We start from the raw sequence: 12,545 nt of genomic DNA on the forward strand, positions 1-12,545 counted from the left end.
TATGTTTATTTTACTAATTTGTTCATTTTTCAAATAAAATAGTTAATTTTGAAAAAATATTATATATTGAGCTGTAATTATTTGTGCAAAGGAAGTAAAAAAAAAAATTAATTTTTTTTTCTAAGTTAAAAGACATTTTTCTTTTCTAAATTAATAGAAAAAATAAGTTGTATCTATCAGAATTTTAAAACACTTCATGCAAGAAGCAAGAAGGTAATGTTTCAAGAATGATTCCGACCAAAATCATATAGAACATTTTGTATGTTTCAAGAATGACAACTATACAATTGCAAAAGCATTGTGGTATAGAAAATTAAAAATTTATTAAAACTCTTAAAATTTATCTATTTCGCTTACGCTAAATGATTGAGTATCAAAGTATAACCACAGTATACGATTTTTTACGACCACTAATTTACCAAACTTATTTTGTACATCTCTAGTTATTCTGAGTTCGTGCAATTGAATGGAAACGTGTGTTAAATTCTGACATAATAATAGTAAATAGCATTTTTCTGGGTATAAATTTTCTTATAAAATGCACTATGAATTATATTATTTTCTTTAGAATCACTTTTTGACAATTTCATCATCTTTTAAAAGTGGCTTTGCCTTTCTCCGGTCCCGAAGTATTGATTCAACAAAATTATGGAGTCTTGTCACGCTCTTTCATGCATTACTTTGCTATTAAAAATCTTCGTACTTTACTTTTTCACGATTTAACATTATTTGTTTCAATATTTAAATATGTAATTCCTATGACGGTAATATTATTTTGGAAGTCTCCAATTGATGGGGCACTTTAAGAACATAAGATAATTTCTAACTAAGAGAACTAAAATGAAAGAAGTGCTTACAAGGGCTGCTACACGAATTTGAACTTCGTCGATCAAGCTAGTCATTTTGAATCTTAATAAATACGACAGTTTCTCTCACATTCTGCACGACACAATAATCTTGGCTTCGAAATAGAAAGGTGGAGAACAAAATAAGAAAATTATAGTGGGGAACAAATTTAGGAACAACGGAGTATTAAACGAACATCCAGATTTATTACTTGAAATATTCTCTAGTTATAATCCGACCTAGTTTTATTCTCTAACATCTTAATCTTTCTAGTTAAAGTGATTCAACATCATGGAATATTGCAAACGCGCAATCCAGAATGAATAAAAAATATGCATAATTTTTTGCATCAATTAAAAATTTAAGAAATAACGTAATAACAGCTGAAAATTCAATAACAAATCTGCTCTGAGTGATACATGCACAAGTATATATGTATATCTATCAGTATTGATTGGAACATCATATTGCAGGCACAATTGTATGGTGCATCTTGCTAGCGTCCTCTAAGTCGAAGCGAATTGGATCAATTTCAGCCGAGCTTCTGAATCCGTCCCCCCTTCACCGTTGTTGGGCCGTGCATAGATCACATTAGGCTGAAATCACATCTTAGCTTCTGATATATTCGACAAGGTCTTCGGTTTTTCCCTTTGGCTTATTCAATTCTACGAGTTGATGGAGGCCTGGATTTGCTCTAGAGTTTTTCCCTTTGTTTCAGGCACAATCTTCACAACAAATAGTACTGTAAGAGCACAGAATCCCGCATAGATCATGAATGTTCCTGAGGAATGAAATTTCAGACACAAGTATGAATCAATCACAAATCATTAATGTAAAATTAAGGTTTAATCTATTCGATTCTGACAATGTCTGGACAGTAATCGTTTACCTGTTGAACTCCAGCTCATGAGAAAGTTGAATGTGTAGGAAACTGCCCAAGCACCTGACCAGTTTACTAGTACTACCAGGCTCCCAGCTAAACCTTTCATGTGAATTGGGAATATCTGAAAAGTAAAAAATAGTGTTAGGATTTACGGCACCTTTAGTGGTTTGCTTCAGATCTTTCAGTAAATCATGCAATATGATGGAACAAGGTGGCGAAAAAGGATCGAAGTAGGTGACTCAAAATTTGCTGAGAAGAAAGACTTACGCTTACGCTAAATGATTGAGTATCAAAGTATAACCACAGTATACGATTTTTTACGACCACTAATTTACCAAACTTATTTTGTAGATCTCTAGTTATTCTGAGTTCGTGCAATTGAATGGAAACGTATGTTGAATTCTTACGTTAATAATAGTAAATAGCATTTTTCTAGGTATAAATTTTCTTATAAAATGCACTATGAATTATATTATTTTCTTTAAAATCGCTTTTTAACAATTTCATCATCTTTTAAAAGTGGCTTTGCCTTTCTCCGGCCCCGAAGTATTGATTCAACAAAATTATGGAGTCTTGTCACGCTCTTTCATGCATTACTTTGCTATTAAAAATCTTCATACTTTACTTTTTCACGATTTAACATTATTTGTTTCAATATTTAAATATGTAATTCATATGACGGTAATGTTATTTTGGAAGTCTCCAATTGATGGTGCACTTTAAGAACATAAGATAATTTATAACTAAGAGAACTAAAATGAATGAAGTGCTTACAAGGGCTACTACACGAATTTGAACTTCGTCGATCAAGCTAGTCATTTTGAATCTTAATAAATACGACAGTTTCTCTCACATTCTGCACGACACAATAATCTTGGCTTTGAAATTGAAAGGTGGCGAACAAAATAAGAAAATTATAGTGGGGAACAAATTTAGGAACAACGGAGTATTAAACGAACATCCAGATTTATTACTTGAAATATTCTCTAGTTATAATCCGACCTAGTTTTATTCTCTAACATCTTAATCTTTTTAGTTAAAGTGATTCAACATCATGGAATATTGCAAACGCGCAATCCAGAATGAATAAAAAATATGCATAATTTTTTGCATCAATTAAAAATTTAAGAAATAACGTAATAACAGCTGAAAATTCAATAACAAATCTGCTCTGAGTGATACATGCACAAGTATATATGTATATCTATCAGTATTGATTGGAACATCATATTGCAGGCACAATTGTATGGTGCATCTTGCTAGCGTCCTCTAAGTCGAAGCGAATTGGATCAATTTCAGCCGAGCTTCTGAACCCATCCCCCCTTCACCGTTGTTGGTCCGTGCATAGATCACTTGAATTCGATAATGAAAGAAAGACGAGATACATTAGACAGAAATCACATCTTAGCTTCTGATATATTCGACAAGGTCTTCGGTTTTTCCCTTTGGCTTATTCAATTCTATGAGTTGATGGAGGCCTGGATTTGCTCTAGAGTTTTTCCCTTTGTTTCAGGCACAATCTTCACCACAAATAGTACTGTAAGAGCACAGAATCCAGCATAGATCATGAATGTTCCTGAGGAATGAAATTTCAGACACAAGTATGAATCAATCACAAATCATTAATGTAAAATTAAGGTTCAATCTATTCGATTCTGACAACGTCTGGGCAGTAATCGTTTACCTGTTGAGCTCCAGCTCATGAGAAAGTTGAATGTGTAGGAAACTGCCCAAGCACCTGACCAGTTTACTAGTACTACCAGGCTCCCAGCTAAACCTTTCATGTGAATAGGGAATATCTGAAAAGTAAAAAATAGTGTCAGGATTTACGGCATCTTTAGTGGTTTGCTTCAGATCTTTCAGTAAATCTAGCAATATGATTGAACAAGGTGGCGAAAAAGGATCGAAGTAGGCGACTCCAAAATTTGCTGAGAAGAAAGACTTATTGTTGTTATTGTTTTACGACAGAATTGATAAATTATACGGTTTTTGAGCTAAATGTAAAGAAAAGGGGTAAGGGAACCCGTCTTTCTTGATCTCAGTTATTGAGAATCATATCTATATACTAGCTATAACAAGAACCATAAGTCTCTGAGCTTACCTCTGACATTATGACCCAAGGAACTGCTCCCATTCCTATTGAAAATGATGCTATGTAGACCTGTTCATGTTGATTCAAGAAAAACCTCAGTCGAATGAAGTTCAATTGATTGACATATACGCATTCATGTATATATGTTGAGGGGTGTGAGAAAAAACTTGTATTCTAAAACTACAGCTGCAACCAGACATTTATCACTATAAAGTATAAATCTAATGTGTTTTTTCTTATTTTTCGATTACTTTTCTGATTGTTATTGTTTTCAAGAGTAGAGATTATGGTTTAATCCATGACCATATGCACATGAATCGATGGTGGAGTTGAGCTTGGCTCACCAATACTCCTGATACAGCTAATACTGGTACCCATTCGAGCAGAAGACCTTGGCCCTGTGGAAGGAGCATAGTGTGTTAAATATATGTACCAGGAATAAGTTATGAAAGACATCAGTAAGCGTAAATTACCTTGAGGAAAAAAGAGGCTCCAGCCAGGAAGCTCCCAAGAAATGTGCCTGATGCTGATGTCTAAAACGCAAAACCAAATTCGTCATTGTTAAGGCTTATTTGCGACGATGTCACTTGCTAAATGAAAAAGAAGTCAATAAGTACTCACCATGAGAAGTGGTCGTCTTCCTAATTTATCCATTAATATTGCTCCAACTACAGTTATTGGGACCTAAAACACGATACCAGCACAAATTCAGGCAATGATTTAACCAACTAGGACGGGTTTGGCAGCATAAATTAAATGAAGGCTTTGAATTGGAATTTGTCCAAACTAAATCTGATGCTACCAAATTCGGCTTGAGATACTTTAACAAACCTGAATTATAGCATAAGCAATTGTTCCAAGTTTCCCTGAAGAAAATCCGGCAGCCACAAACGTTTCACTTGCATAGAAACCAATTCCATTTATTCCTCCAAACTGTTGGAATACCATTAGTCCAACGCCAATCTGAACAGGAAAAGAATGAACCAAAATAAGTACTTGTAAAAAATATTGTGAAGCTAATTAAGAACAACAGAAAAGTTACTTACAATGACAGCACGGGTGTATTTCCTATTGAACAAATCAAAGATTCTAGCTTTAGGAAAATACTGTAGGGCGTCAATACTAGCCTGTCAGCATAAAATTTATCATCAGCAGTAGAAATCAAAAGAATTTTATATTTTCAGAATATATCGATGGCAAAATATACTTGAATATCAGCAGATTCTTGAGAAACATCAGCATCTCTGCCACGAAGTTTACGTAAAGCCAATTCAAATTCTTTCTCAAGTCCCATTTTTGCCTGAAAATTCCAACCTTTGTTTATAACGCAATTATCTCATTAGTAAAGATTACTAAATAATCAAAATCTCGGTAAAGCTCACCAGCCATCGGGGAGACTCTGGGATAAAGAACAGCCCCACAAGCAGGAAAACACAAGGAAGAAGTCCTTAATATAAAAAAATCCCCAGTCAGTTTCAGAAAATTGTTCCACTGCTTAACGTGTGTATTATATTCACAGAACTGGATAGGACTAGACAATGTAATATATTATATTTTAGCTTCTTTTTCTATCAAATTCTGTATCAATTTCTCCCCAAGCAGAATTTTGATCTCACCAGTAAGAGCCAAAGTTCGCCATGTTACAACTGTTCCAAGCAAGTATGCAGTCGATGCTCCACAAACAATCATGAGCTGCAGAACAAACATATCAGAATTGGAGTCAAATTCAAAACAGAGATTATTTTTGCATTTCATCAAACACAATATACACATGCGGCTTACTATTCTCGTACCTGATTAAGCGTCGCAAGTCCTCCACGAAGATTCTTTGGTGCTATTTCAGCAATAAATATTGGAACCTGTTCGTGTAATTGGATATTGGAGACAGATTAATAGTTATGAATTAAGCCATACTTTTTACCTTATGCTCAAATAATCAAATTAACGTTGAAGAAGTACCACAAAAGAGAAAATTCCTATGCCATATCCTGTAGAAAATCTCCCTATGTCAAGTGACCAAGCTTCCTGCATATATCAAACAACCAACGATCCAATTTATAATTATTAGTTTACTAATTACACCAAAAAAAGAGGGAAAATTGGTCGGTAACCTGACTGTAACTTAAGAAATAAAAAAAATATTGCAGAAGAAATTCATATGTACCTTGGAGAAATAGACTAAAAGCCATCCTGTAATGCAGAAAGCAGATGAAGTTCTCATTGCCTGTTCCATGCCAAATTAAACAAAAGCTTTAATATCTGAAAAATAATCATTTTTTCAAGAAAATTTGATTAAACATACCCCTTTTCTACCAATGAGATCAGCAATTTTTCCACTTGTTATTGCACCAATCATAGCTCCAATTGTTATTATAGATCCAAACATAGAGTACTGCAACACAATACTATATAAGAGTTTTCACATTTTGTAACATTGTCCAGTCCAGTGTACGAAATAAGTCACAATATCACGAACCTCGGGTAAAGATAGCTTTAAGTCTTGTCTGATAGCAGATTGTGAGGGTGCTGAGTAGCCCACCTGCAAAAGAAATTAACTTAAGCTAAATATTTTCCTACTTATTTTTGGTGGTCCTGACCAAGGGAAAAAAAGAAACTTGTTAATACAAGCTCTTTTCTTGGGAGGAAAAAAAAACTGGTTTATGTATAAATATATAGATACAGCAGATGAAGACATTTATATGCATTTACTTACACATGATCCAAATTCAAAAGAGCCACAAACAGCTACTAAAGTACTTATAAGCACCATCCCAATTGAGCCATTTTTTTCACTTACGATCACATCATCTCCTTCAGAATCGACACATTTAGCTTGTTGAATTAATGGCTTTTGCAGATCATCAAGACCCTTTTCAATGCCATTTTCTATATCCTTGTGATGATCAATAGCCATCTCTCTATCTTCTATTCTTTCTTTCTATTTCTATATTTATGTATAAATCCTGACCTAAGAGATATACGACTACACAGAGTACAGACACAAATCTGATGAATGCATAGGTTTTTTCAGCTCTATATATATAGGCATTAATCGTAGCTAGATATTTCACAAGATTTGTCTTGTATCAATAGTCAGAGTTTTAAAATAAGTGTTGTTATGGGTACAGATAATTTCAACAGAATGTATACAGAAATTCAAAACACACACATACACGAGGTGGATGGTGTGTTTTTTTTCAATATAAAATTCATATCAGCCCCACCCCATGTGAGTATCCTGTTTTTCTTCTATCCCAATAATTCTGTACTTGCAGAATTATTGCACTAAAATAAGCTGTTTCGCAGTAAGATTAGAACGAAAAACTCCCATGTATAGCAAAACTCTAGAATTCATGTGAGAAAATAAAGCTGTCACTGACGTGTGATCCTGTCAGCACATGATATACACACCGTATGGAAGCTGGAAAAGTTAAATGAGCAAAATGTTTTTTTCCCCCTGAAATTTTGATAATTTACAGCTAGAAATGAGTAATCAAATCCCATATTTAACATATAAGCGGTTTTCTTATTTAAATTGGTATTGATTCAATTATGACTAATCTAATGGGACATTAATAAGAACTAATAGTTGTGGATTCAAATTTCAAAATAATAGAGTTTTTGTCATAATGTATAAGGCTGATACTCATTTTTGTAAGAATAAGAATGAAAATTATAATCATTACGGGATCCACACAAGAGATAGAAAGTCAAATATAGTAGCTAGATGTGATAGATAACGATTATATTTTTCATTTTTGTGATCAAAGAATGAGAATCAAATGGGGGAATTAGATAGAAAAAATATGTTTCGTTACTATTGACAGTTGACAAATGACTATATTAGGTCCGTCCAATTAAAATTCAACGGGAGAAATCAATGTCTATCTCAAGAAATATGAACGCAGCTTTATCAAGTTATTCAAGTGAGATCGAGTCTCCTTTGAGGGCTGAGAAGAAGGTTCATTAGAAGAAAAAATAAATAGAACTCAACGGATAACAAAATTCCTAGCGCCTGACCCGTCCCTATAATTAAGGAGCGTGGGGAATAAGGTTGTGCCGAAATTTCCAAAATGGGAACGTGCCATCTACCTACCTTTTTTTTTTTTTCTCAATTTAAACTATTTTTCTTAGAAAAAGTAATATTAAAATAAATAAATATTAATATAGGATGTAAATAAAGATTTATTTATTTATTTTTTTAATTCTCACCCATCTTGGGTACCTGCCTCCCAAAAGTCCTCGATTGCCTGGGCTTTTGATTGCATGAACATACCCAGAGATAATCGTCACAAATTCAAGCATAATTTGACAGAAAACTTTTTGCATTTTTAGCCATTAAAATTTTTTAGTCAAGGTGCTAGTTCAAAAATTAGTTTGTATCTCATAGAAATTTGATATTTTGCCCCATGTTTGTTTTCCATTATTTTCTCATTAAAATGAAAAATATGATCGTTATCTATCACATCAAATCACTAAATTTAAGTTTCTATCTCTTACGTGGGGTCCAAAACGACTATATTTTTTATTCTCCTTTTTACAAAAATAAGAAACAAACGCTCCTCGAGGGATGGAGATATTGCATAAAATCTATCAAAATTTGATAGTACTATGAAAGTAAAGTATTTAAAATAGTTTATTATATTATTCAGTTAGTTCTTACAAGCTATCATTTGATTTTATAAAGCAATCATACGGTGACTTTTGGTGTTTATAATACTAGTTAAAAACATATTTTTATGTTGAAATTTTTAATTGTGTAGATGATCTAATGCACTGAGATAATTCCTCCATAGAAAGTAAATTCATGACTTTTATTTGTTTAAGGAAATTAAAAATATAGTTGATTTCATAAAACAAAGTATTTAATGTGCTTGATTACAAATTAAAGTATATTAAATACAATTCTTTTCAAAATAAGAGACATCTTTATTAAATTAATTAATTATAGATCAATTCATATATTTTTCTTGACCATAATGTATTAATTCATCAAGATTCAATTGTTATTTTATAATAAAAACAGTATTCATGCTTAAAATAACTAACCAATGTCTAAAAAAAAAAATGCTATAAATTAAATATAAATTATTAAATGACTATTGTATTTCTCCAAACCCAATTACCCGAAGTTCTAATTTTTGCCTATAAATATATGGAATATAAACAAATTTGGACAAATTTTTTAACTAATTATTAATAAATTAAATAATAATAAAAAACAATGTGACGTAATACATGATAATCCTTTTTTATTTAATTTTTCTTTTCTTAATTATTAGAGAGAATAAAGATTCCAGCCTCTTTCGACATTCTTGTCCAAGATTATTAGGATCCTACTAGGCATTTGTAATTATTTATTGAATATAGAATATTAAAATAATTGACATAGGACTCGTGAATCTTGTGAACTACAAATATATAAATGAATAAATGTTTTGTTTTCTTAAGCTTTAAAATCATTACAAAAAAATGAATACAAGCTTGTTATATTACGATTTATTAACAAATTTGCGACAGAACTTTTTTTTAATTTTATTTTAATTCCAGGAAAGTCGAAAATTTTGTTGGGAATTCTCTTACTAACACATTTTATCTCTATACCCTTTGTGAGCGATATCATTAGACATTTCCAAGGGAGAACATTTATGTCTTAAACTTCATCGACTAGAAATATTATCGACCAATTTTCTGTCTAAAAATTTTCATTTGTAATAGCTTGCAGCAATGGATACTTTGTCATCTAGGATGGAAATATTATATTCAAGTTTTTGATGCCGTCCACTTATAAAAATAAATAAATAAATAAAATAATTCTAATTATTCCTTTTCTTATTTAAATTAATCATGCTCAAATGACTCAAAAATCTTGAACGGCCCAGTCTTTTAATGCATTAATAAGAATTAAATATTAATGAAAACAACCAGCACGATAATTTTTTAAAAATGATTGAATGAGGTTTCCAGCTTCTTGTAGATATGCTTGTCTTGTATTTTACTTGGATTCGACGTGGCACAACAATGATTATTCAAAACTGTCTATAGTAGAAAAATTGATATTTTGATCTATAAAACATCACGTCGATTCTATAAAAAATGTAACGTGTTCAATGTTGAAATACTATGTTGATTCTTTGATTTCATAAAAGCCATCATATTACAAATTGTCAAAGTCTCAATTATTAGTTGGATGAGTGAAATTGAAAAATCCTTTTAATTATATATAAATAAAAGATATCGGATCTATGGGCAACACAAAATAATTGAACGAGTGTCTCAATATTTATTTTTAATGTTGCATGATTTTGCCACTTGAGTGCACAGGTTGTACCAGCGATGCATTGTTTTGGAACTATATGACAATAGGGTTAAAGTGTTTACATAATTAATTACTCATAATCAATTATTTTCAAGAAAATGGATTAGAATATTTTGCCACTGTGGGTTTTATTTGAATCTTGAAAAATCTTTTGGTCCAATTTTTTTATTTCTCTTGAATCTGAACATGTCCTTCTATTATTAGTTTGTGGAGTTGGCTTTGATTTTCCAAACAAGCAATTAGCACACGTAGCTCATCTTCATAAATTATATACTTTTTACAAGCTAGTGTTCTTTTATTTAAAAAATTACGAATCTTTAGAGTTATATGATTCGATAAAATTATCGAGAGTAAACGCTATAGCTTGATTCCCATATATGCTTAACCATATGATCCAACTCATATGTTTGGTTTAAATTTCAAGTAGAATTGGATTCACTCCACATGTGAACTTTCTTGCTTGTTTGCAAACTCGATATTGACACTCATTTATATTTGAGATCAATAAATAATTAATAATTTGTAGAATTTATTATAAATTTGAAGCAAGTCAAACAAACCATTGGTAGAAGTACAAATGTCAAAGCCATATGTTATGATAGATAAGGTTAACTTCATTTTCATTAAATCATTAGAAAATTTAAATATTGCTCATTTTCTTTTTACGTGTTGTCTTTTCTAATGAATTAAGCTATTTTTTTATTTGCTTTTTAATGTCTATACGACTTATTAGATCAAAATGACTAAGAAAAATGAACATGAAATTTTTTTCTCATCTATATTTTCCACCTAAATAATGTCTCTATGACTCTATCAAATGCTTGAAAGAACAAGATGTGGCCCCCCGGGGCACATCCAAGTTGGCAAAGGACGGGCATTGCGGGGCTCGCAACTCCAGCGTGGGGAGCTCGATTCCTGGTTGGAGCAGCTAAGTGATGTAATAACCATTCTTGGTTGGAGTAGCTTGGTGATGTAATAATCATGGAGGAAGGCTCCTTTGGGGCCAGGAGTATAAAGGATGCACGGACCCTGATCAATTTGGGCATATACCGCGATTTACCTCCACTAGTCACTGAGGGGCCGAGGGCTAGGGATCCAGGATTTAGTACTAAAAAAAAATGAAAATACTTTGCTGCAAACCTATTCAATTATTGCTTGATTTACACCCCGCCCCACGCCCCCCGCCCCTTTTTGGTGACGTAAATCAGGGAAAATGGCATGAGAGGACTCTATTTATTCGGGAAATAGGTCCCTAGGTATTTCCTAGTAAAATTTATTTTTGAACTTTCTAGTTTATATCTAATCGATTCCGGTTAACTATCTTTTCCTGACTTGCGCAGCCTTTGACATGTAAAATCAACGAGTGGGTGGGTACCAAATTAGTGTTCGGAAAAGAATTCTGCCGTGCGACAAACACAAAAGAAATGAAAAAAAATTAAAAAATGAGCACAAAATAGAGAAAACATAAATTAAACGTAGCTTGACAAACCTTCGAGACCAAAAGAGAAGAAGAATTAGTTAACTCAAAAGAGATCACAATACAAGAGTTTCCTTTCTCTCCGACTTCTCCCTACACAAAACTAGCACACTCATTTGCCCTCCACGAGCATGGTGCAATGGTAAAGTTGGAGGATTCTCCGTGGAGTGTTGGATGTTCAAATCCTCGCAACAGCTGAAAGGCAACATTTACGTTGCAAGGCAGATGCTATGTGGAGGCAAAGTTATGGGGCACTTTGTCGCCCTTGAAGGCTCTGTCCGCATGTCATAAAGGAAGTTTTACAGAGAGGATAACTGTATCCCGAATGTCTGATTCAAGTATATATAAGTTGTGACTGCATTCGGATTTATTCGAGTGACGAACCACGGGGGAAGGCCGTTGCTTCTTAAAATTAGTTGGACGAAATTTGAATAGCTGAGTTAGGGATGTAAACGAGTCGGGTCGAGCCAAAAAAATAAGCTCGGCCCGGGCTTCTTACGGGCCGAGCCGGGCAGGCTCGTTCTCTCCCCCTTTTTTTTTTTTTTTCCTTTTTTTCCCCCTCTAATCTGCTGCCATAAAAGGCAGCAATTTTGCTGCCTTTTCAACTTTATTTTTTTTATTTTTATTTTTTTTAAAAGCTCGCGAGCTCACGGGCCGGCTCGGACAAAGCCCATGTCTCCAAAATGGGGCTCGGCTCGAGCCTAGGCTCGGGTCTACCGAGCCCCGAGCCGAGCCACGGGCGGCCCGAGCCGGCGAGTCCGATTGCCATCCCTAAGCTGAGTCATCCCAAAAAAACTAGACACTCATTGTAGTAATATCTTATTATTTAATTTTCTCACTCTCTCTTTCATCAACAATATTTACGCTCACACACTCTCTTGTGGTAGCGTAGCATGTTCCTTCTCTCTAGCCATGAGTTCAATTCCAA

General features: G+C 33.2%; 1 protein-coding gene across 2 annotated transcripts; it reads right to left on the reverse strand.

Moving 5' to 3' along the window:
* Window positions 1-1,166: 1,166 nt before the first annotated feature.
* On the reverse strand, window positions 1,167-7,055 carry LOC111367368 (sugar transporter ERD6-like 16). 2 transcript variants are annotated; one of them, XM_022988196.1, is made up of 17 exons: window positions 6,535-7,039; window positions 6,298-6,360; window positions 6,124-6,213; window positions 5,986-6,045; window positions 5,781-5,846; window positions 5,615-5,680; window positions 5,438-5,513; window positions 5,204-5,268; window positions 5,029-5,121; window positions 4,868-4,948; window positions 4,653-4,784; window positions 4,443-4,505; window positions 4,295-4,354; window positions 4,166-4,219; window positions 3,831-3,890; window positions 1,736-1,850; window positions 1,167-1,627 (listed from the first exon to the last, which is right to left on the reverse strand). In XM_022988196.1, the coding sequence occupies exons 1-17, from the start codon at window positions 6,733-6,735 to the stop codon at window positions 1,512-1,514; spliced, it is 1,461 nt and encodes a 486-aa protein (XP_022843964.1). In that variant the 5' UTR covers window positions 6,736-7,039; the 3' UTR covers window positions 1,167-1,511. The 2 variants fall into 2 exon arrangements, with proteins under 2 accessions (XP_022843964.1, XP_022843973.1); XM_022988205.1 differs by lacking the exons at window positions 1,167-1,627; window positions 1,736-1,850 and adding exons at window positions 2,813-3,305; window positions 3,414-3,528 and having other exon boundaries at window positions 6,535-7,055.
* Between the last annotated feature and the right edge of the window lie 5,490 nt (window positions 7,056-12,545).

The sequence above is a fragment of the Olea europaea genome, chromosome 2 (genome assembly GCF_002742605.1).
Source record: "Olea europaea var. sylvestris chromosome 2, O_europaea_v1, whole genome shotgun sequence".
NCBI lineage: Eukaryota > Viridiplantae > Streptophyta > Magnoliopsida > Lamiales > Oleaceae > Olea > Olea europaea.

Excerpts from the sequence above, each read along its gene's own strand:
- LOC111367368 (XM_022988196.1), bottom strand. The coding sequence starts at position 6,735 with ATGGCTATTGATCATCACAAGGATATAGAAAATGGCATTGAAAAGGGT. Across the intron at positions 5,514-5,614 it reads GACTTGCGACGCTTAATCAG|CTCATGATTGTTTGTGGAGC; the intron begins GTACGAGAATAG and ends TTTGTTCTGCAG. Across the intron at positions 5,269-5,437 it reads GCGAACTTTGGCTCTTACTG|GACTTCTTCCTTGTGTTTTC; the intron begins GTGAGATCAAAA and ends TTTTATATTAAG.